Here is a 25,560-nt window from a genome sequence, read left to right as displayed (position 1 = left end):
TCCTGTAACTTGGATAGGCGACAAGACTTTTGTCAGGTAGTGTATAGTTAACAGTGTCTGTGGGCGGTTTTATTTAAATTCATTTCATGTGTGTAATATTTATAATTATGTAAACACTTTAGTTTAAGTAACAATTCACAGCATTTACTACTGGCTTATTACCTGCCTGTTATTATGCTGTTAACTGTTTATTAACTCTTATTGAAGTGTGGTCTTATTTAAGATCCCTAGCCAATACCTAAACCCAACTACTACAATAAAAACTATTTATAAGCAGCTAATTAGCAGTTTATTAAGCTAAAATCGTAGTTAATGGTTTGTTAATGGCGTGAATTGTGCATTAAAATAATGTAATCATCGTTTATTGCAATGCTTGCACACTAGATGGTGATGGTGATGTGGTTAATGGAGTCTGAACTGAAACCAGAGGATTTATGTTTGGCATTTTTTTTTATCCAGGTCTCTGTCAATTTTGGACCCCACTTCAAATACCCACCAAAAGACATCAAGTTTCAGCCAGTAAGTATAAAATTCAAGACGTTTTTGACTTTCAGATGCCTTTACTCTAAGACAGGGGTCACCAATCATAGTCCTGGAGGGCCGGTGTCCCTGCAAGGTTTAGCTCCAACTTGCTTCAACGCACCTGCCTGAATGTGTCAAGTATACCTAGTAAGACCTTGATTAGCTTGTTCAGGTGTGTTTAATTAGGGTTGGAGCTAAAATCTGCTGGACACCGGCCCTCTAGGGACAAGTTTGGTGACCAAAGACTTAAAGTTAGACTTAGTAAAGGCGAGCTTCTTTGGAGATGTTGTATACAGTGTTAGCTTTTACTTTTAGCTGCCGTTTGTGCTGAACATGCAGTGAATGCATTGAGATACCTGCCATTAAACAGCTGATGCACAGAGTCTTTTAGCACTCTCTCTGAAAACACGTGCGGCGTCCCAATTTGCATACTGTGCCCTAGAAGTATGTATTTTTTTGTGAAGGAAACGTATATGCTTTTGAGGGCGTAACAGAAGAGTATGCAAGCTTTGGGACATACTACTTCCTCATTAACAGATTGTTGTGTTGCTTAGTTATGAGCCCTGTCAATCATCTCGACACATCATCCACATTTCTGTCATATTTAATTTCCTACCTTATTGGAGATTCAGCAGCAGGTTAATCCACCATTCTCGAGTCATGCAGAGGAATCTCCTCAGGTCTTTAGATAACTATGCATTCAGACGTTAATGTCCAAACACGTCTTTAGCACAGAAAACGTCATTTAAACATGTCATGGTTTCTGCTACATTTATTCTTCCATGGCGTGGCGCCACGCTAAAATTGATCCCGTCACGGCTACTTTACAGCTTCTTATTCAAAACATTGTTGTGTTTTTTTAATAGCGGGTGATAATCGCACCAAAACGTATTAAAAGGTAAGTGAATTATAACAGCGCGAACCTTTCTGTAACCGTAGTAGTGCTGTGCGCTGTTTGTTTAACTCTTTAAGGTTACGTGCTGACTGACAGATGCGTGAGGCCAGCAAACACGACGTATAGCCGTTTAACTTTACTTCAGGACGCATTAATGCTGCTCTGTAGGTCTATTAGAGACATTCACAAATATTCCTAGCAAATCTAATAAATTTTGGAGACATACTTGTTACATAAACGCGCTAAATCACACTCAGCAGGGTTTATTTGAGAGCGCACAAGAAGATCTGCGCTTGAGAGCTGCGTATATTTAAGGGGGCGTGCAAGACGTTTTGTGCACGAGCAGAGGAAATCGGCGCGCAAGCAAAGAGATTCGCATGCTGTAGGCTATTACATAAATGCGATCTCGAATTGTAATACTGCGCACACGACATTTGTCATTGAAATAACGCCACAGGTAGATGGTAGATCTGAGTAAAAAAGGCCTGCCGCCACAGCCGGAAAAAACCCTAGAGGAAACACTGCATGTTATAGTGGGCTAAATATTAATTAACAGTCATTCAAACATCTTTATCGAAGCCTCTCTACTTGATGGTTGGTCTCACGTCCATCATGTTTGTAGTTTAACTACACTTTTCCCCTTGCATTTGTAGTTCTAATCGAATTCACGTCCAACGCACAATGTACTGTGGGCAGTATTAGTGGTTGGAGTATGTACCTTTCTACACTTCAAATTTTTACTGGAAATAGCAAACCATCCGGGAACCTTTGGCGTACCCTTTTCAACAAACTACGATTTGGGATATACTAATTCTATTTTCAAATACTATTTAGGGCGGATAGTATGCGAATTGGGATAGTCTCAGTTGATCTCGACTGGGGGATCAACATTCACCACATTGATATCATCGGCGCCATTATTTGTAACTTTAGGTGGGTTTGCAAACCGGTGTACTTTTCATTGCTTCTCTGTCAAACTTCAGCCGTTTGCCTTTCCCACGGTCCCAAATAATCCCTGACAGCAGAAAGCCTTGAGTTATTGACAGCTAATATGAACCAATATAGCGGCAGGGAAGACCGATTCAGTACAACCATTATATGCACTCGCACAAATGCTCCCAAATATATTCTGAGGTTGCAGTAGCTGTGTCTCATTTCAGAGGCTGCATCCTCCGAAGGATGCAGACTTCATCTAAAGACGTTCAAGACCGCGAAGGATCAATCGGTTGTGTCCTTCATTACCTGGGAAACGAAGGACGCATTTTAAGACTGGGTTTGAAGGAGCCTTCGAATTTTTTTTAAAAATAAGACCACCTTCGTCACGCCGCGATGACCCAGCGCACTTCGAATGCATCCTTCGGAGGACACTGCTATTGATTCAATTTCAGGCGCATGTGCAACCAAAGTTGTCTCTATTTCAAGTGTGTGTGTGCGTTCGTTCGTTCGTTCTATTCGGACGTTCTATTCGGACCACTTGAATATATTTCAGCTTACTGAAGTGTGCTTGCCCAAAAGGCTGCCAGGGATTGTTGCGAGCTCCGAGTACACCAGGCCATTGATAATTAAATTTAAGAAAGCCGTCATGTTATTGCTCTATATTGAACATCATAATTGTAATGTTGGATCACCTGATTGGTATTTTGCATGTGTGTGTCTTCAGATGAGCGATATGGGTTGGGGTGCAGTCATCGAGCACACACTGGCTGATATGCTGTACCACGTGGAGACTGAAGTGGACGGCCGACGAAGCCCTCAATATGAAGGTTAATCACAAGCATCTGAAAACACTGACTGACACACATCCACCAAATACAGACGCTTCCCTGCACCATTCTCAAACACACACACATAAAGCAGTTTGGCTATTATTTTGATTTGCAGTGCTCTTCTTTCCGTGTGCTGCTTTGTTTTCCGATTAAAAAAGTCAGCGGGTATTCGTCTCGTGTTTCACGTTTCTTTTAAGGAAACCTCAAACTGCACCCGACTGTGATGTTTGATCATTCAATCCAGTAAAACTAAATTAAATGACTCGAGCTGTAGAGTATTTGTATGTTTCCATTCGGTTAATAGTTTCCTCATACTGCAGATTTACCTTTGTATCCGTCATACTATTTTATTTCCTTCATACAATATCCTGACCGGCAGATTTCCTCTTAGCTGGTGTCAAGTGTGTGTGTGTGTGTGTCTCCGCCGTCTCGTTGTGCTTATCATCTGTTGTCTACTCCATCATGGGTTTGTAGTTATCCGGATAGATGTAAAATATGCTCTTTTGTTTTTGTAAACCATGTTTTATACACAAACTTGTTTTAATAAAGTGAATCTAAAGGCTTGTAAATGATTTATTGTTTTATTTATGTTGTACACACTGTATGCATGTTGGTTTGACCAGTTAAACCCCGTGACATCATCATGATTTAAAGCGCTAGCATTGCACCAGACCCCTTGTAAGTGGTGTCTTTTGAAAGTGTAGAATCTATATTTTATGCACATATGCATCACTTTGGTTTTTATCCTACTGTATTTAGTTATTTACACTTAAATACACAGTATTTTGGAGACCCGAGCTGGGTATTGAACATTGGTTAATTTTCATATGACACATGTACAAGTTATAGCTCAAATGAAAGCTCTTGCCGGTGCTTATACGGTTCTAGTATTCTTTTTACTGAATTATATTCACATATCAAACAGTTGTCGAATGAATCGCGGTGTTTCCATGGCGCAGAAGTGAAAACACTACATTTATGATCAATAAGCAGCCCCAGATAGCACAGACAGCTGTCATCTCTCACCTTATGCTGTGCGCTTCAGGGCCATTCTCCTCTGTTTTTGAGGTGATGTGCATAAGTAATCCTTTTATATGTCTGACGTGCTCCAAACACAGTGAATTATGTTTGATCAAACAAAAGAATAGTGAAATATGAAAACAATGATCGCTCCCTGTGGCTTGTACAGCACCTCTCATCAATTGGAATACAATAACTTGTGCATAGATTATGGTGGAGACATTTTTTTTTTTTCCTATGATTACAGACATGTGCAGGAACCACCAACATTAATTACAGCACGCTAGACCACACACAACCTTTCAAATTTAAGTTTATAAATAAAAAAATACAAAAGGCACCTCTATTTTTAGGTGTTTATTATAACACAGACGACATATACAGATATTTTAAACACTTTCAATAGTGTTTTATAAAAATTTTAAGTGTTCTTTAAAATGATGCCAAATTTTTGGTATTGGAGCTTCATCAAGCTCATGATGGAGTCAGCCACAATATTCATTCTGTCTCCACTGCAGCAGGACTTTATATTCTACACTGGATATTATTTCTGTTCAGTGATGAGACTTTAGGCTAAGCAAAGTCAGACCGCACTGTCCTAATTAAATCATTAATTATCAAGGCGTGATCATATTAGATGACAAATCCTGAACAGAGCCTGGCGGTACCATAGACATTATAAATGAAGACGGCCGCGTTGACATATTTGAGCATCAGACCATGAGGCGTTTAGTGTATGTGTGTGTGTCAACGTGATTGGCACAAAGTGATGTCAAATGTAATTTTTAACGTGTGAATATTACGGATGAAAATTTTGTATTAAGTGTGCGATCAACCTTAAGTTTAAATAACTGGGTTTTAATACGAGATTAAATTACGAAAGCAGTACAATATAAAAATATATTCACTCAATTATTTTTGTTTCTTGTTTATTTATTTAAAATGAGCTGAAACAACACAATTCTTTAGATTTTGGGGGGAAATGTTTTGTTTTGTTTAGTCCACTTAAATTTGTTAGGTTATTTAATGTGTTTGTGTTGGGACAACATGAAGGAATTGTGTGGAACCGTGCATTGTTTTGTGTATGGTGTACACAATGTTTTAGTTGCCTTTAAATTTTTCGTTGAATCAGATGAGCTTTTCTAGTCATCTCAACTCACATCAATTAAACCAACTAAAAATATTAAGTTGAACTTTGTATAAGTTGAAACTTGATTTTCTTATTAAAACAAGTTAAAGTAACAAAACAAATTTGTTATCGTTTTCTAATAACGTTTTACAGTGTACTGCTCAAATTAATATGTTGAATAATTCATGCTCTCTGCCAACGGCGATTTATGTAAGCATTTTAGGGGAAATACAAAGTAAAGAATTACAATAATCTAGATGTGACGTAAACAAGGAATGTAATGTACGAGAATAGCATCGCAAGGCTATTTTAGTAAAGCAAAACTATAAAACTATTGATCAAAATATGTTTAAAAATAATTAAATTCACAAGAAATGTAAAACTAAAACCAAATCAAACTGGCAACGGGTATAAACTGAATTAAAACAATTAGTACTATCAAGAATTGCTTTCAGAATTGAATAGCACTCATTGTGTTGGGGAATGTCTGGCCTGCGGCGGTTTCGGGGAATGCCTGCAGCATTTTCACAGACAAACACATCAGTTTTTTAATGAGAGCTTTTAAGGTTTGGAAAGTGCGTAGGTTTTGGATAAAGTGTTTGAAACTGCTTGAAAATGCCACTTGTTTTGCTTTTATAATAATTGATCATGCTAAAAGATAATAATTAACTGTGTAAATAAAATAAAAGCTCGGATCTCTTGTTTATTTCAGAGCTTCAGCCTTCATATAACCATAGTAATGTGTTCAACAGCTCATCCATCAACATGATTTCTGACGAGTCATCAAAATATGCCATTGTTTGTTGTGAATACTCTCCCACAGCTCTCAAAAACTACACACTTATTTTACCCAAACACTTTTAGAAGACGAGGGAAAGAGAGAATATGGTTGTATGTAGTCTGCATAACGAAATTAAAGATTTGAGGGTGCGTTCACACCTGTGAATCGATTCAGTTGTTCTGAAACAGAGATTACAATTGTTACATTGTTGCTCTTTGCTCTTGGAGCGGTTCGCTTTCACACGGCAAAGTTTCTAATCGGACCAAAAGAGCTAAAACAAGTCACGTGCGAGTAAACTCTCCTCACATTGATCAGAGTGTCAGGGTTTATTTTGCAGCGTCCCGCTCAGCTGTCAGGAGAGGTGGTGGTTTGGTGGTGATTGACAGGGTGCGCGCGACGTGTCTGAGGAGAGACACGGTGGGGAGGGGTGAGAAGGGTGCGCGACGATGCCTATTTGAGGACTGGGAGGGAGACGCGAGATTACCGGGGAGATCATCACTCGTTTGCGGGCATCCGGAGACTCGCGAAACTCCCGCCATACTCATAATTCTCTCTTCATATAGCCGTAAGCCTTATACATATCCATAAAACACTGTGATATAACCGCGCTCGGATCGGATCGCTTTCTCACTGCAATCGAACCGCTCCAGGGTTCGTTTCAATCGAGCCGAGACCACCTCATTCAAGCGTTCTCGGAGCGATTACTTTGGCGCGGAACAGAGCGCGATTGCCCTGTTCACATATGCCAAACGAACCGCACTAACTGGGCAAACGAGACACGTTCTGAAACAAAAGTGTAGGTGTGAAAGCAGCCGTAGTCTTTTATAAACCATGACTTTATATTCTACAGGGTGGGCCTTTTATATTGATGCACCTTAATAAAATGGGAATGGTTGGTGATATTAACGTCCTGTTTGTGGCATATTAGTATATGTGATGGGGCAAACTTTTCAAGATGGGTGACCATGGTGGCCATTTTGAAGTCGGCCATCTTGGATCCAACTTTTGTTTTTTTCAATAGGAAGAGGGTCATGTGACATATCAAACTTATTGAGAATTTCACAAGAAAAACAATGGTGTGCTTTGGGTTTAATGTAACTTTATTCTTTCATGAGTTATTTACAAGTTTCTGACCACTCATAAAATGTGTTAAATGTGCTGCCTGTTTTGTTGGATTGTCAATGCAAGCCTCTTCTCTCACTCTTCACACACTGATTGCAACACCGCAGGAGAAATGCCAGCACAGGCTTCCAGTATCCGTAGTTTCAGGTGCTGCACATCTTGTATCTTATTGGACGTTTTATCCGTAACACATTGTTACAATTCAATATTCATTCATGCAATGACTGTACAAGACACACTGGGTTTCTTTTATTTACAAATTGAGCATACAAAACATCTTGCATCTGTTTTTCTAATATGTAATAATATTAATAATATTAATAATAAAAGACAGCAGGGATTGTGATAAGATATTGAAAGGCTCCAATAGTGTTTAAACAGTGACGACTAAAAAAAAAAAAAGGTGAAAATGAACAGAATATGAGTTTAAAAATGGACAGGATTGGTGTAGCGCAGTTCTCTCTCACAGCTTTTCATAACCCGCGCTGGATTTGCTTAAGATGGGTTCTGCTGGCTCGTCCTTTGCCTGTAACGATAAAGAAAAGAGAGAGATTTCAGTTATTATTCATGTGGTGCATTTTTATTTATATACAAGTCTGAATTATTCGTCTCCTGTGAATTTCTTTCCAATATTTCCCAAATGATGTTTAACAGATTCAGGAATTTTTCACAGTATTTCCTATAATATTTGTTCTTCTGGAGAAAGTCTTATTTGCTTTATTTCGGCTAGAATGAAAGCTGTTTCTAATGTTATGAATACCATTTTAAGGTCAACATTATTAACCCCTTTAAGTAATATTTGTTTTGGATAGTCTACAGAATTATGGAATGAAGTCAGAATTATTAGCCCCCCTTTGAATTTCCTTTTCTTTTTTAAATATTTCCCAAATGATGTTTAACAGAGCGAGCAAATGTTCACAGTATGTCTGATAATATTTGTTCTTCTGGAGAAAGTCTCATTTGTTTTATTTCGGCTAGAATAAAAGCAGTTCTTAATTTTTTAAAAGCCATTTTAAGGTCAATATTATTAGCCCCTTTAAGCTATATATTCGTATTGATAGTCTATAGAACAAACCACCATACAATGACTTGCCTAATTACCCTAACCTGCCTAATTAACCTAGTTAAGCCTTTAAATGTCACTTTAAGCTGTATAGAAGTGTCTTAAAAATATCTACTCAAATATTATTTACTGTCATCATGGTGAAGATAAAATAAATCAGTTATTAGAAATTAGATTTTAAAACTATTGTTTACAAATGTTGAAAATCTTTTTTCTGTTAAACAGAAATTGGAGAAAATCTGTCAGCTGTATGTGACATTAATATCGACTCTTAACTCTCTTAAACGTGATTTGGTGTGTAAATCATCATGATTCACAAATCATTGACATTAAATATCCAAATATTTAAAACAAACATTATAACAAACCCTGACGTTCATAGAGTGTCCTAATTCTATTGCTAATAGTGATAAGGAAGGAAAGCAGCTTGTAAGTTAATTAAAGAACAATATAAACTGTGGGGTGTCTAGGAATGTGCTTCTGCCTCGTGACACTGAAAGCACTTAATCAAGGGTTAGTAATGAAGTTCCTCGTTGAATTCAGTGCATAGCGATGGAAACCGCCGCAGTACACACTAAGATGTGCTGAAAACCCCGAGGCAGAACGGAAAAGATGATTCTGTATGCTGAATAACCTGCTTTGGGTTTATAAGATTAAGGAAAGTAGTTCAGCTAATCATGCGAATCTTCAGACTCTCTGGCATGACTTTTATTTTGAAAAGAACTATTTGCCTATATAGAGTTGAAGTCAGAAATCTTGAAAATAAAAATTCTTCAACTGTAGCGGAGCAATTCCAGCGTTATGAATGTGACATTTGCAGTAAACGCATAAAACATACAAAGAAAGTATATACTGCCCGGCCACTTTATTAGGTACACTTTACTAGTACCGGGTTGGACCCCCTTTTGCCTTCAGAACTGCCTTAATCCTTCATAGATTCAACACGGTACTGGAAATATGGGAGAGAAAAAAACCTCGAGAGAGACCAGGCTCTGTTGAGCATGACTATTATTCTTCCAGCCAAACTTCCTGTGTGGAGCTGCAGTCTAGGCGCTGTAGATGCTAGCCGTCCATCATGGAGAAGCTGCAGGTGTGAGTAGGGCTCTGGCGGGAGGTCAGGCTGGACCACAGGATCAATGCGGACTCGTTTGTTATGGGGGTTTTCAGGAATCAGTCTCATGCACTCCTCCGGAATCAGCTCGTGATACGGCCTGGTCCAGGATTATGTACACCTTGGTATCATCTCTTCACAGCACAGGTCTTCTGCTGCTGTAGCCCATCCACCTCAAGGTTGGACATATTGTGCGTTCAGAGATAATCTTCTGAGCTCTTGTTTGAGATACTGTTGCCTTTCTATCAGCGGGAAGCAGTCTGGCCATTCTCCTCTGACTTCTGGCATCAACAAGGCATTTGCGCCCACAGAACTGCCGCTCACTTGATATTTCCTCTTCGACAGACCATTCTCTGTAAACCCTAGAGATGGTTGTGCGTGAAAATCCCAGTAGATCAGCAGTTTCTGAAATACTCAGAGCAGCCCGTCTGGCACCAACAACCATGCCACATTTAAAGTCACTTAAATCCCCTTACCTTCCCTATTCTGCTCGGTTTGAACTGCAGCAGATCGTCTAGACCATGTCTACATGCCTAAATGCATTGAGTTGCTGCCATGTGATTGGCTGATTAGACATTTGCGTAACGAGCAGTTGGATAGGTGTACCGGTGAGTGTATGTTAACATTGAAACATGTTTATATTTTCTAAAACTACTAATCATAGAGGTATGAGATCAGAAATATATCAATCAGTAAACATATTTTACATTTTAACTGAGGAAAATAAACTTGCGTTATGAACGTGTCCTAAAAAGTCTGCGAGTTTATAGTAGAAGTTCTGTGAATTAAATCCCATAAGCTATTATGTTGGCTCTCCATATAGAACATAAATTGTTTTGTTTTGCATTTATGTGGAAAAAGCTTGGTTATGGATGTGACATCTCTCCGTTATTGATGTGTCAGGTGATAAATTGCCATTTGTGTGACTTTGGTAAATCAAATATAATCAACCCAAGCTCATTCTGAAAACGTAGTCCCGCAGACGTTTCTGGAGACAGCAGAATACGTCCCGGGAGGTACGTATGGGTGCATGTATTTTTGTGGAGGGCTTTCCTGCTGCAACCCGTTTGTCCACTCAGCTCACCGTGTACATCGGCAGGCTTGAGATGCAGAGAGGAGTTGACCATGGCGATCGGTTTCGAGTCTGGGGAAGAGCGGTTCCAGCAATCAGGTAAGACAAAAACAGAATCCCAAAAATTTAATGAACGAGTTTCATAACAGGGTGAGAACGTGGTGATATCCGAAAACGTGGTGAAAAAAAAAAAAATCAGGGCTTTCCTTATTTTGGACGCCTTTTGTAAACTGTTGCTCAGGTTTAGAGAAGTGAGCGGGCGTGCGGGTCAATCGGTAAAATTGGTTGGGTTTAGGGAAGGAGGAGGGCGGGTCAACCGATTGGTCGGTCGCGTAGTCATCCGGTCAGTCAGACAGCGGCCTCTGGCGGGTTCACGCGAGAACAGCGCGGGCGCGAACTGCACTGCGTTTGAAATGCGAAAAAGTGCACAACAGCGGCCTCACGCGGATTCGCGAAAACAAAAACTGCAGCCGTACGTACCTCCTGGGACGTATTCCGCGGTCTCCAGAAATGTCCGTCGGACTACATTTCCACAATGAGCCTGGGTTGCATATAATAGTTTGAGAACACTTACAGAGACATGTTTGAGTATTTTTACACTACTGTAAAATACAAGCCTATAAAAAAGACTTGAAAGGGTTTCACTATACTGGTAAAAACTTCATTTTTTCATGGCAAGGTTGACATTTGCATGGAATTGCTCGGGTGATTTTGTGTGTAATAACATGTGATGATCAGTTAAAATGTCTCCTTACGCGTCTGAAGATTTTGCCCAGTAGCCGGCTTCGACTAAGTGGCGACTGAATTTTCAGACTGCTGGACTGAAACTCGGAGACAGTGGACTGGATCTGTTCACTGCGGTCCAGATCCTGCGACCTAGTCCCGTGTGGCCCGAACACATTCAGGTCCTTGAAACACTCGGTCTCGATCATCTGGATGAATTGTGTGCACATAAAGATCATTACAGACGTGAATAAACCTACTGCACCGTAAGAAACTGCTATTCTTACTTAGATTTGTAGTCTTGTTTCTAGTCCAGATGTCAAAAAAATCCTAAATCAAGAAGTTTTTTTAGACAAGCAAAACACACTGTCTTGTTTTCATGAATAATGTCAAAATTAAGCAAGTTTTTCCTTTAAACTACTAAAATTATAAGTTTTTTTTTTGTAATGTTTACAAAAATCTGAATTTATCCAAAGCAAATGCAGCAATTCTCCTTGCACCTTTGCCGTTTTTAAGACTTATTATTATTAAACAGATGTTTTTTGAGAGTAAAATATGTCTGATGCAATGTATTCAATTGCATTTGTCTATGTTTAGTGGAAAACTCACTAAATTTTAGGGTTGGGTATCGTTTGGGTTTTTTTTGATACCGGTGCTAAAACGATACTTTTAAAACTGTACCGGTGCCTGAACCGATACTTTTTAGCCACAAAATTAATATTAATTAAAAAAAAATATATATATATATATATATATATATATATATATATATATATATATATATATATATATCAGAGGTGGTGTTAGACTTTGTTATTGTCCGTCGTTTTGACGGAGAGGGTTGTAAAAATTCCGTCATAACCTATTATTGACCGTCAATTAATTTGCATATTTTCTAATCGCTTTTTTCATTCATATTTTAATAATAAACTTGCACGACGAGCATATAGCCTAAATTATTCATTTATTTATTTGACAAATGAACAATAACTCATATCTGTCTTCATGTCTTCCTCCTGCGTCGACCTGAACTGGGTGCTTGCCTGTGCGTAATCAAACGCATCAAGAGAGACTGATGCAGAGGCAGTTGTCATTAAATTCTGCGTCTTCGCCTTGGAAAGTCGACTTCTCATGACAGTTTTAAATTTGTTCTGGAGGCTGAAGCCGCGTTCTGCTGCCTTACTGGAGAGTCCTTGCCAGAAGCGGCTCGGACTCTACAGACAGACTCGGGCCAGATATGGTTAACAGGAATCTGGCCAGTGCATTACAGCCGCATCACAAACGCATGTGCGGGAGCGAGCTGCGGGCCATACTCGGCCTAGGTAACACACATTCTCATACTTCAGCCTCCACATCAAAGCTCCTGAAAGCCAAGAAGGCCAAGGTGCTCCAGGATTGGCCAGCCCAGCCCCAGAAATCAACATTATTGAGCACTATTTCTGTTCAGTGACAAGACTTTTGTCTAAGCAAAGTGGGACCTTATGGTCCTAATTAAATCATTAAATAAGCGTAATCTAAAGGCCTTCGCCTGTCATATAAGCCGACATGACTTTTGTCAGGTAGTGTACTGTTGGTGTGCCTCCAGGAACAGGGTTGAGAAACACTAGTCTAGATAATGCTTCTTGATTTAAGATTTATTCGATATTTGGACTAGAAACCGTAAGAAAGGCGTATTTGCAGTGTGTATGTGTGTTAGTGTATGCTTCCTCCGTACCTCGGTCTGCCAGGGCACAGTAACGCTGCCCGTGTTGAACTCGGCGTAGAAAGCTTCATCGGCCTCATCAAGAGTGACTCCTTTAACCGCAGCGAACTGATCGATGTCGCTCACGTCATCACAGTAAATGGCTCTCGGCTGGTGGAGAGAACAAAGTCTGATGAGGAAGAGCTCTGATGGGCTTTACAGAATTGTTGATAAAATGAAAAAAATATACCAAAAGTGTTCTAATAGCTTACATTTTCTAATATTTAAAGGTCCAGTGGAATTACAATAACGTTATTTTAGAGGTTAGCATCAGTATGCTAGCCTTCGAGGATATCTATAAGCTAGCGTGCTCCAAAACAGTGACAAAATTCCCATTTATAACACTGATTTAAACATGTAAAGCTTGTAGTTTGTCACTTCCGCCTACATAGATCAACAGTTTTACTCTCATACTTCAGTTTCTCATCAAATCTTCTGACCAATCAAATGCTCTCTAGTATCACATGGATCTGAAATGACCAATGGTAGTGAATGAGCCATAATGTTCCAATGGCAGCAGAAACACACTCGTTCTGGCGTATTATTTGAGCAACTTTGCTATGAACTTGGCGATGATATTACAGCAGTAAAGTTCCTTGATTATTACACCAGAATGAGAGTATAGTTCCCAGCCATATCAGCCTGGAAAATAATCCTTTTGCTGTCAGCCTTAGTACTACAGAAGAGTAGATCATTAAAAAGGAAAACGATTCAAACCCTGATCATTTGTGAACTAGATGCTAATGGTCTAATCTGATGCAATGATTTATGCTAAGCTAAGCTAAAAGTGCTCCTGTTTGACCCGGACATCAGCTGAATGGATTAAAAATGGTAGGGGAGTAGTAAAATGAGCCTATTTTTTTTAAGTGGAAAGAGTACTGATAAATCATACTCAAGTAAAAGTACCATTACTTGCCTAAAAATGCAAGTAGAGTAAAAGTATCTGTTGTAAATATTACTCAAAGTATGAGTTAAAATTAAACTTTTCCAAAGTACTTGAGTGGTGAGTATTACACTGCATAAAGCTGATGCATTTACATGTAATTTGTACATGTGTGTGTAAACGTAATATTCTGTAGTGCTCCTAGTTATTTCACAGCAGGCACACGTCGTTAATATTAGGTTAGATTTAGGTCGTGATGTCAGGTGACCAAAATTTAATGTCTAGCCAACATCTACATTATATTGATGTCTAATAATGACGTCAAATGACGTTGATTTTTGGTTGATTTTAGGTTGTTAGAAAGTGACCAAAATCCAACGTCGAACCAACATCTTAAACCCACATCTTGTTGACGTCAAATACTGACATTTATTCATCATGTATGGCAGGGGTGTCAAACTCAATTCCTGGAGGGCCGAAGCCCTGCACAGTTTAGTTCCAACCCTGCTCCAACACACTTACCTGTAGGTTTCAAACAAGCCTGAAGGACTCAATTAGTTTGATCCGGTGTGTTTAATTAGGGTTGGAACTAAACTGTGCAGAGCTGCGGCCCTTTAGGAACTGAGTTTGACACCTGTGATGTATGGCAACCACAATACAACATCTGATAGACGTCATAGTGGTAACGTTCACACAACTGTGTGAGCTGTGACATCATTAGACGTTGATTTTTGGTTGATTTTAGGTTGGACATTGACGTTGGCCTGACATTGAGTTCTGATGTTAACCCCATTGTCATTTCCAAACAAATGCAACGTCCCCATGACGTTAGGGTACAATGTCAATCTGACGGCATGTTGACATCCTGTGCCTGCTGGGTGTTTAATGCCATTTCGGTCATCATACAGTAAACATCAGTCATCTTCTCATCACTGACCAACAGTCGAAACAGTCATAGGGCCCTATCATACACCCGGCGCAGTGTGGTGCAAGGCGTGACGCAGTAGTCTTTTGGTAGTTTCAGCTTGGCGCAAGAGTGGTTTTGAGGCGTTGCGCTACGCTGTTTAAATAGCAAATGCATTAGCGCTCATTTGTGCGCCCATAGGCGTTCTGGTCTAAAAAGGAAGGGGTTCTGAGGCGGACCGCTGGCGCGTCGCTATTTTGAGAAACTATAATAGATTTTTCATTAGACCAAAACAAACCCGGTCTAAACTCCAGCACAGAGTTGCGCCTCGCTTACACACTGCTTAATACACACAAGAGAGCAATAGGCAAATATCTTTACATATGAAAACATTTAAATATTAAGGATATATATAGGATATAATGAGAATAGATATAGAATATAAATATAAAGGATTAAAATATTACAAAACATATTATTTTCTAGCCGACATAAATATGAAAAATCACTGCTTTTATGTCTTCTTCATCTCGGGAGGCTTTTTCAGTTCATTCATAACAATTTGCTGTTGTATAATGTTATTATTATTAGCAGTATTATTTAATATATCCATATTTATATTTGTTTTATTAAAAAAAAAATTAGATTTGTCCACCTGTCAGGTTTTAGACCATATGGGGCACAGCATGTGTTTTAGGATATAACTCAGGTTTTTGAGCACATTTTGTTTTTATTATTCATTTATTCGTTTGCTGGAAATTAGAACTGAATTTAGAAATAGTTTTGAAACGAATATTTGCGCTTAAGAAACAAAATTATTTATTTATAGACCAATTGATGTCTGTGTGTAAAGGTTTCCCTATCCAAGAGCGAAAGTGAAAGTGATCCATTATCTCTCATTCTCACGCAGTAGATGCTCTGTTTAACAGTTTTCTGTTAAAAAACTGTGAACTGTTTGCTTGTGAAATGCTCATTTTTTCCACTTAGACTTACTTTGCGTCCTGTAAATAGCGAATGCGCTCTTGGCGTGACGCAGCTGCTCTTAAAGGGAATGGGAGATGAGACTCTGATTGGTTTATTCTCAAAACACACCTATAACTCATTAAGAAAATAAACTCAACCCCTTTTAGACCACGCGCCACGGCGCAAGGCAGATTTCCCGTCCTTAAATTAGAAAAAACGCGTCCTGACACACCCTGAAAGCGTTTGCGTCTGCGCATGGCCTGTCAAAATAGAGCCCATTGCAAGTAAAGATTTTGGACATCTTTTTGTACACCAAACAGTTTGCCACAATTATAAAGCGCCCATGTCTTGAGGTAGTTCATTAAAATGCGATTTATTTTGTATGTGCGATTTGAGTGGATAGGAATCACAAGATTGATTTTTCTAATCCCCATACAAAAAATCAAGTAGTGACTGCAGGTTGAAGGAAAGTAGTGGAGTAAAAGTACAGATACTGCACTACAAATGTAGTCAAGGGAAAGTAGAAGTACACATTTATAAAAACTACTTAGTAAATTACAATTCCTGAGAAAAACTCCTCAGTTACTGTCATATGAGGATTTGTAATTAGTTACTTTACACAGGATGGTCACTCACATCAGGAATGAAGGGAGGCTGCATCATTCCGGCCTCCAGTAATGTGAAGTTGATGTTTTTAAAGAACTGGTGACTCTTGATGACTTCTGCACCCTGGCCAGATCTGCAGCCCAGCCTTTCCTTTGGGTTTTTAGCCAGGAGCTAGAATGCAAAATTCAGCTTTGAATCACAGAAATACATTACATTTGAAACTGTAAAACCTTTCACATTGGTTACGAACTCAAGTTCACTAGCTGACTTGAAAAAGTGAGTCTAATCAACTTAAGCCCCGGTCAGTAGGGATGTAACGGTATCAGAATGGTATGAATGGCACGGTATGCTATTTATTGAGTAATTTACAGGAAAAACAAAACTAATGAAAAGACTCGAAAAAAGTGCCAAAAGTGTTTATTTACCTTAGCACTGAACATATCAATGACATACAAATTAGCCATCTATCTGTACGTTTCGAAACAGGATCTTCAATTTTTCTATTTTAATAACAAAAAACTATTAAATCATATAAAAAAATAAAGTTTCAATTTAGTATTGTTGAAAACTCAACAAATTTAACATTTAATCACTCACTCACTTAGATAGAGATGGTTTTTTTTTAAGGGAAATGATCATATAACTATAATCTGGTAAAGCTGGGATCTCTGGGCATGTCCCCTGCAACAGAAAAAAACCCTCTCATTTGGGACTGAGGTTTCTGGGACAGAGAGATATGATTTAGCCAAGGTTGACAGCAGTGGGTAACATTGTGCATTGTCTTTCCACCACTTGAGAGGACAAGCCATAAGTGAGATAGAGGTCTCTTTACGGTACAAGTCAATGTCTGCATCAATCTAACAAGTGTGCTGTGTTCTGCAGTCCCCATGACTGTTTTTAGTCGTATTCCCCGACTTATATTTAACACAGTCTGGCAGTGCCTGCATACTGTTTTTTTCTGTGTCTGTCACTTTTTCTGCTTTTTCGTATCTTTTTAGAAAGAAACCGAAATGCTTCCACACATCCGATTTAAAACCCGCTTTAGGTTCGATCATTTCCAGCGCTTTTATTCCTCCCCGCTACTAGCAGCACACTCCATTTCCGCATGACTGGATCTGTAGTGACAACAGACCGTAAAGGATGATGGCCACGCCTGGGCTGATGGGAATTGTAGTTTCCGCTACCTCCCGTTTGCTTCATTCGCCTAAGCAAACTTTTCTCAGAAATATAGTTTTATTGAGTCATGCACCTACGGTAATATTGAAAAAAAATACTATTGCGGTATGACGGTATTCACAATATTGTTACATCCCTACCAGTCAGATTAACCGATTTCTATTGTCGGCTATGAAAGTCACTATGTCAGATTATGTGCTTTTGTCTTGATAAAATCTTGACTTGTCGTGGGTAATAAATGTACCAGACTATACGTTCCTTCATGCTCAGTCATCCCGTGACGTCTACGATAAGAGTTATTTCCCAAAGCAGTCACAAGAGTTGCTCTAACGATATCTATTATCTCAATTTCATTTTACTATTATTTCAATCTCAATAAACACTGATGCTAGCAGACAACTATTAACTACATTACTTAAGGGCATTTCTAAGACAAGGATAGGATCTAACTTATGATTCCTTTTTAATATTTAGATATTTTCCTGAAATGGGTTTCTTATTAAACACTGCCTCGCCTGAACTTGCCGTGAGTGAGACGGAGAAATGAAAGCACATCAGCACTGAGGAAAAATCAGATGCTCAAGACAAAATCTTTAAAATACTGACAAATAAAAGATTAGCAAAAGATGACTGAGGTTTGTGATACAAGAATCACAGTAAAGCATTCATTAAATTCTTACTTTCCTTAGAGCGAAACAACTCATCCACCCGTATAGTTATAGTAGTGGAGGGACACAAACTAAAATATAATTCATATATTTTCCTTATTATTATTTTTTTTAACGAATTTCTTTTGGTGTAATTTGTATCTTAATTTTAATGTATCTTTTGTTTTTTAGTTATCTATAAACAAGAATAACGAATAACATTTTAGGTGATGTGCTTCATTCCAATATGTGCGCCAAAATGCAGTCAGATTGTGTTGGTTTGTTAAATAAAATAATGATGTAATCTGAATAAAATGAAAGTGAAATATTCAGTTTCAGAGAAGCCTGTATTAAACTGTTTTCACTATTAATGATAAATTTTAATAAGCAGGAAATGCTTTTACAATGTTTTCGCAGCTCTGAACATGCTCCCAGATTGCCTCGGAAGAACAAACTCTGTTGTAAGGCTGAGAGAACTCAGTAACTCATTGTGAGAAGTGTGGAGATGTCTGCATATTTGTGTCATTCTGTCAGATAAAATTATTAATATTCTTTAAAATCTTTAATACTCACCAGCATCTTGGTTCACAATCCTTTCTGAGCATTATATCTGAACTTCCACAATTCCACAAAACTCTTTTCTACTCCCTACAACTTCAGAAATTTCTAATCTTATTTCCAAATCTAAGTCATCTTCCTTGCATTTAGATCCTCTCCCCACTGTTCTGGTTAAAGCCTGTCTCCCTTCTTTCATCCCTTTCATTTCAGCCATTATCCACTCTTCTCTTTTCACCATATATTTCCAAAATCCTCGAAAAAATTGTAGCAGCACAACTCCAAACCCACTTATCTCAGAACAACCTGTATGAACAGTTCCAGTCCGGTTTCCGGCCACTCCACAGCACGGAAACTGTCCTTATTAAAATCATCAACAAGCTTCTTTTGGCAGCTGATTTTGGGCTAATATCTGTTCTCATTCTTCTCGACCTGAGTGCAGCCTTTGACAATATTTGTCTCAGCACCCTCATCAATAGACTATCCTCTAATGGCATCACCAATATCCCACTTGACTGGTTCAAATCTTATCTCTCTGGCCACACTCAGTTCATTCAACTCAAATCATTCACTCCTCAGCGTTTTACAGTTTCTTCGGTTGTACCCCAGGGCTCAGTCCTGGGGCCCCTGCTTTTTATCATCTACTTCCCCTTGGTAATATTCTCCGTAAATAAAACATACAGTGCCACTACTATGCGGATGACACCCAGCTCTATCTCTCTGGCAAACCCTCTTCTTATTTTCCACCTTCATCCCTTACAGTCTGCTTAGCAGAAATCAAATCTTGGCTCTCTCTTAGCTTTCTCAAATTAAATAGTGCAAAAACTGAGGCTTGGCTTGTTGGTACCAAATCAGCACTCTCCAAAACTGACAGCTTTTGACTTTCTATTGACGCCTGTTCCATTTATCCATCTAAACAGATCAAGAGTCTTGGTGTCATCCTTGACAGCATCCTACCTTTTGATTCTCACAACAATAGCATCACCCGGTCTGCTTACTTCCACCTACGCAACATTAACCGACTCCGCCATTCTCCTACCCCCCCCATGCCACTGCTGTCCTTGTCCATAGCCATAGGCATGGTATCGGTTGTACTGTATCACATCACACGAGAAGTACACAAGTATTTAATATATTATTTTTACATTTCATTTATATTATGTATATAAATATATATATTTCATTTATTTAATATTCTACAATTTAACAGCATTATTGATCAAATAAATGCAGCCTTGGTGAGCAGAATTCCCGTCTTTTAAACATTAACAAATCTTATTGTATCAGAGCAATCCACAGAGAATTAAAAGGTGGTCTCACTTTTTGGCAGATGTTTTGTGTTTCCTCGTCAAACATCTTGTCGTACAGCTCCACCTTCTCCAGGATTCTTTGTTCCAGGTCCTTTTTCGATATCTGTTCCTTGTGGTTACGAAACGGAGGCTTTTTAGCCGTCATCTCGTAGATCAGACACCCGAGTCCCCACCAGTCCACACTCACACCGTAGCTCGTGCCTGCGACCACTTCTGGAGCTGAAGACCAGAAAAATAGCACAAATATATATTATCATATAATCAGTGTTGGGTAAGTAACTTCGAAAAAAAAATCAGTTACTAATAACGTAAGTAAAATAATGTTTTTGAATTCCTTTGTCAGAAAAGTAAACCCATTACTCGATTAGTAATCCGATACTTGACTCAATACTACTGTATCTAAACCCATATCAATCTCAAAGCAGTTAGAAGTTATTAAGTTATTAAAATTGTATTCAAGTTACTTTTCAAATTCCTTCATCATAAAAGTAATCCGATTACTCGATTAGTAATCTGATACTTGACTCAATACTACTGTATCTAAACCCATATCAATCTCAAAGCAGTTAGAAGTTATTAATTATTTCATCATTAAAAATTTAGTCTAAGTTACTTTTCGAATTCCTTCGTCAGAAAAGTAATCCGATTACTCAATAAGCAATATGATACTTCACTCAATGCTACTGTACTTAAATCTATATAAATCTCAAAGCAGTTAGAAGTTATTAAGTCATTAAAATTGTATTCAAGTTACTTTTCGAACTCCTTCGTCAGAAAAGTAATCCGATTACTCGATAAGTAATCTGATACTTGACTCAATGCTACTGTACTTAAATCTATATACATCTCAAAGCAGTTAGAAGTTATTAAGTTATTAAAATTGTTTTCAAGTTACTTTTCGTACTCCTTCGTCAGAAAAGTAATCCGATTACTCGATTAGTAATCTGATACTTGACTCAATGCTACTGTACTTAAATCTATATAAATCTCAAAGCAGTTAGAAGTTATTAATTATTTCATCATTAAAAATTTAATCTAAGTTACTTTTCGAATTCCTTCGTCAGAAAAGTAATCCGATTACTCAATAAGCAATATGATACTTCACTCAATGCTACTGTACTTAAATCTATATAAATCTCAAAGCAGTTAGAAGTTATTAAGTCATTAAAATTGTATTCAAGTTACTTTTCGAACTCCTTCGTCAGAAAAGTAATCCGATTACTCTAAGTAATCTGATACTTGACTCAATGCTACTGTACTTAAATCTATATAAATCTCAAAGCAGTTAGAAGTTATTAAGTCATTAAAATTGTATTCAAGTTACTTTTCGAACTCCTTCGTCAGAAAAGTAATCCGATTACTCGATAAGTAATCTGATACTTGACTCAATGCTACTGTACTTAAATCTATATACATCTCAAAGCAGTTAGAAGTTATTAAGTTATTAAAATTGTTTTCAAGTTACTTTTCGTACTCCTTCGTCAGAAAAGTAATCCGATTACTCGATTAGTAATCTGATACTTGACTCAATGCTACTGTACTTAAATCTATATACATCTCAAAGCAGTTAGAAGTTATTAAGTTATTAATATTATTTTCAAGTTACTTTTCGAACTCCTTCGTCAGAAAAGTAATCCGATTACTCGATAAGTAATCTGATACTTGACTCAATGCTACTGTACTTAAATCTATATAAATCTCAAAGCAGTTAGAAGTTATTAAGTCATTAAAATTGTATTCAAGTTACTTTTCGAACTCCTTCGTCAGAAAAGTAATCCGATTACTCGATAAGTAATCTGATACTTGACTCAATGCTACTGTACTTAAATCTATATACATCTCAAAGCAGTTAGAAGTTATTAAGTTATTAAAATTGTTTTCAAGTTACTTTTCGTACTCCTTCGTCAGAAAAGTAATCCGATTACTCGATTAGTAATCTGATACTTGACTCAATGCTACTGTACTTAAATCTATATACATCTCAAAGCAGTTAGAAGTTATTAAGTTATTAATATTATTTTCAAGTTACTTTTCGAACTCCTTCGTCAGAAAAGTAATCCGATTACTCGATAAGTAATCTGATACTTTACTCAATGCTACTGTACTTTAATCCATAAAAATCTCAAAGCAGTTGAGAAGGGTCTGGCTGCAGAGTTGAACTTGCACCTTCAGGCTTGCACGCTCAGGCACCCACGCTTCCTATGCAAGTGACGTCATTTACAATCGACACCTGCACCTGTCACATCACTTGAAATCAACACAAATAAATCAAAGTTTGCGTTGCCAGTGACGACGTTGTCAAACAATTTTAAGTAACCTACTTGCATTGTACAACATAACAGACCTCCTTACCCAAAAAGCAGTTAGTATATTCATCATATGATTATATTCTTTGATGTAAATTTACCACAGCAGGCTACTGTTAACATTCACACCAGCAAGGCTTATTATTTATATCAACTAAATATCAGTCTAAATATACACACAGGGTATTCCTCCACAGTTATGAATAAAAAACACAGGGCAAATTTGAATTTTAGTTTTTATTTTAAACATTTCAAGGAGTTGTAGTATTACAACTAACAGATACACATTATGGACTTACAGCAATGATTCTTGAACGACTTTGGAAACTATTCTTTATAACTATTCTTGGTAAGTTAGCACGTCTGCGCAGGAGTGCATCCATATGAAATCACAGCTGAAAAAAACAGCTTAAACCAGCCTAGGCTGGTTTTAGCTGGTCGACCAGGCTGGTTTTAGAGGGGTTTTGGCCATTTCCAGGCTGGTTTCCAGCCATTTCTAGCCTGTTCTTAGCTGGTCAGGCTGGGAGATGACCAGCTAAAACCAGCTTGACCAGCTTAGCCAGGATTTAGCTGGTCATTTTCCAGCCTGACCAGCTAAGACCAGGCTGGAAATGGCTGGAAACCAGCCTGGAAATGGCCAAAACCCCTCTAAAACCAGCCTTGTCGACCAGCTAAAACCAACCAGCCTAGGCTGGTATAAGCTGGATTTTTCAGCAGGGATCACAGTTGCAGTGCAGCTTTAACAGTCTCTACATGATCCCAGCCCAGTGTTATAGGTCCTCCAAACATAATGTCGAGATCGACTCGATAAGGGAACGTCTCGACTCGCTTAACGGGAAGAAAGCGGCACAGATGATGTGTAACATTACTGTAAAGCAAGCACTCGTGGTTCGTTATGATCTGTTTACGTAACTATAGCAAATGTGGCGACCGTCGCTGTATGTTGCCAGAAACCACAGTGAAATGCTTAGAAAAAAAAGGCACTTGAGTTAGGCCAAAGAGCTTAGAATGAACATGCGCGCGCAGAATTCCGCAGATTTTCCACAGAATTCCGCAGATTTCTGCAGATCTTTAATTTTGTTTATTTACTTAAGTAAATGTGTAAATATAAATTTATTCAGTTTTTATTCAGTAATTTCTTACTTTTTATTAAATATTTTAAGGTCTTAGTTATGATACTCGGCTAGATACTCCGAAAACAATTCCGCAGAAATCCGCAGATTTTTACCAAAATTCTTCGCAGAAATAGCAAAAAACGTCCGCAGATTCCGTCTGGCCCTGGCGATCGGCTGTCCATTGGATCTTATTGCTGTTGCAATGGCGAGCATATCTGCTTTGTTTTTTATTTATTTCTTTAAAAAGCGCATTAAAGCTGAGATCCAACCTGAAAGACGACAATACAACACTTACCATCACAATCATCAGCACTTTTAATAGTTTATTTTACAGACTTATAATATGCTGTAGTTCTGTTGGTGTTTTCATTCCAAAATGGCCGCCACGCCATCTAGTGGCTGTTTCCCGAATTGCACTAGAGTGTCGCCTCTTCGTGATTCTATGCTCTTTGGTAAGGGTGACAGATAAGAAGTTTGTTGCAATGATCTTAATGAAATCTGTTACCTCAGAGATTTTTCCGCCTCAGGGACACCCTTAAGATTAAATTACAGAAGGACTTTTATGCAAGCAGACACAGGTGGCGATTGTAAATGAAGTCACTTGCAGAGGAAGCGCGGTTGCCTGATCGTGCAAGTCCGAACGTGCAAGCCTGGAGGTGCAAGTGCAAATCTGCGGCCAGACTCTATTGAAGCAGTAAGAAGTTATTACTTAAGTCATTAAAATTGTATTCAAGTTACTTTTCCAATTCTTTCGTCAGAAAAATAATCTGATTACTGGATAACTAATCTGATACTTGACTCAATGTACTTAAATCCTCATAAATCTCAAAGCAGTTGGAAATGACTAATTACGTCATTAAAATTGCATTCAAGTTACTTTTCTAATTTATTCGTCAGAAAAGTAATCTGATTACTCGATAAGTAATCTGATGCTTGACTCACTACTGTACTTAAAATCCATATAAATCTCAAAGCATTTAGAAATTACTAATTGCATCATTGAAATGTATTGACATGCTGATAGACATATGTGATGGGGTTTATTAAAAGGTGGTTTTCATACCCATGTATCCTGCTGTTCCAACTCTGCCCTTCACAAGCTTGTTTTCTGGCAAGATTTCGGCTAGACCCAAGTCAGATATGCGAATGTGACCTGTCGGATAACAGTAACATATCCATTAACATCAGCAGGAAAGGAAAAGAGGAACACATTTTGTCTGATCCAGTTTCAAAGAGGTCATGCAAACTTATTCATTCATTTAGTTGTTTATTTATGGAGAAAAATTTGGTAAAATTATTGAAACATTGAGACTACTGCACTGTCAAAGAGTTCTTGCTGCCTTAAATTTTTTAGTTGAATCAAATTAACTTTTCTAGTCATCTCAATCTAAGTCAATCAAACTTTTAAGTTAAACGTTGTATAACTTTCAAAACTGAAACCTGACTTATTAAAATAAGTTAAAGAAACATAAACATATTTGAAGAGTTTAAATGCAAAAACCTCTAAATGCCTCTGACATTTTCCTCTAAAATTAGCATTATCAGGCTCCTGTGTGTATGTTCAGTAACAATCCTTTATGGCAAAGCTTAAGTCCTTTTCCTTGTCTTTACAGTGAAATATCTCAACATAAACAAAGGAGGCTGAAAAAAAAAAACGTTCATTTTTGATGGAAATTTCAGACGGCACTTAGAGGTTTTTCTCATTTTTTTCACTTTTTGTCATTACATTTTTACATGTACGCTTTCAGCACGTCATGTCATGTTGCCCGGGTTATAAAAAGAAAACAAACCTCTGTATTCCTACTTGTTAATCTTTTAAAGAGTATAAGTTCAATACACGGAAATGACATACTGTGAGCCTCAAACACAATAGTTTCCTCATTCTCATGTAAATCCTGTGAGTGTAAAAGACCACAGAAAAATAGCCGAATCAGAACACAACAGACTGTTATGTAACGACTGTTGTGTTCAAAAATAAGCATCATTTAATAGGCTACAACATTTCACAGTGAGATTAAGTTTAACACAGCTTATTATATTTCCGATACATGTGGGACTCTTATTTTGAATATGAGACTCTTATCTGCTCGTCAGAATGCTTAAGTTCCGGAAAAGGGATTATAAGTTAATTTAGTTGTTTTATTATCCTC

The 25,560-nt window shown here is 37.9% G+C and overlaps 2 protein-coding genes across 10 annotated transcripts in view; one reads left to right on the top strand and one right to left on the bottom strand.

Moving 5' to 3' along the window:
* Nucleotides 1–3,752, top strand: part of ash2l (ash2 like, histone lysine methyltransferase complex subunit) — a 40,923-nt gene extending 37,171 nt beyond the window's left edge. For all 5 annotated transcript variants that reach the window (XR_015500441.1, XM_087269544.1, XM_087269543.1 and 2 more), the window contains 2 exons: nucleotides 460–519; nucleotides 3,078–3,752. Coding sequence is in view for 4 of the 5 variants with exons in the window: in XM_087269544.1 (XP_087125670.1) it covers nucleotides 460–519; nucleotides 3,078–3,185 (168 nt within the window). In the remaining variant the exon portion in view is untranslated. The remainder of the gene's footprint in view (nucleotides 1–459; nucleotides 520–3,077) is intronic.
* A 3,443-nt stretch (nucleotides 3,753–7,195) lies between these two features.
* Nucleotides 7,196–25,560, bottom strand: part of grk5 (G protein-coupled receptor kinase 5) — a 41,972-nt gene continuing 23,607 nt past the window's right edge. For 4 of the 5 annotated variants that reach the window (XM_087269577.1, XM_087269575.1, XM_087269576.1 and 1 more), the window contains 6 exons: nucleotides 24,474–24,563; nucleotides 20,000–20,208; nucleotides 16,332–16,472; nucleotides 12,919–13,056; nucleotides 11,237–11,413; nucleotides 7,196–7,761 (listed from right to left, as the gene is read on the bottom strand). In XM_087269577.1, coding sequence (XP_087125703.1) covers nucleotides 7,699–7,761; nucleotides 11,237–11,413; nucleotides 12,919–13,056; nucleotides 16,332–16,472; nucleotides 20,000–20,208; nucleotides 24,474–24,563 — 818 coding nt within the window. In that variant the 3' untranslated portion in view covers nucleotides 7,196–7,698. The remainder of the gene's footprint in view (nucleotides 7,762–11,236; nucleotides 11,414–12,918; nucleotides 13,057–16,331; nucleotides 16,473–19,999; nucleotides 20,209–24,473; nucleotides 24,564–25,560) is intronic. The other variant, NM_001173503.1, reaches the window with a different exon arrangement.

Source organism: Danio rerio, chromosome 10, assembly GCF_052040795.2.
Source record: "Danio rerio strain M-AB ecotype USA chromosome 10, GRCz13ab, whole genome shotgun sequence".
Taxonomy (NCBI): domain Eukaryota; kingdom Metazoa; phylum Chordata; class Actinopteri; order Cypriniformes; family Danionidae; genus Danio; species Danio rerio.
The sequence above is the reverse complement of the archived record's forward strand: the minus strand, read 5'-3'. Positions and strand labels throughout refer to the sequence as shown.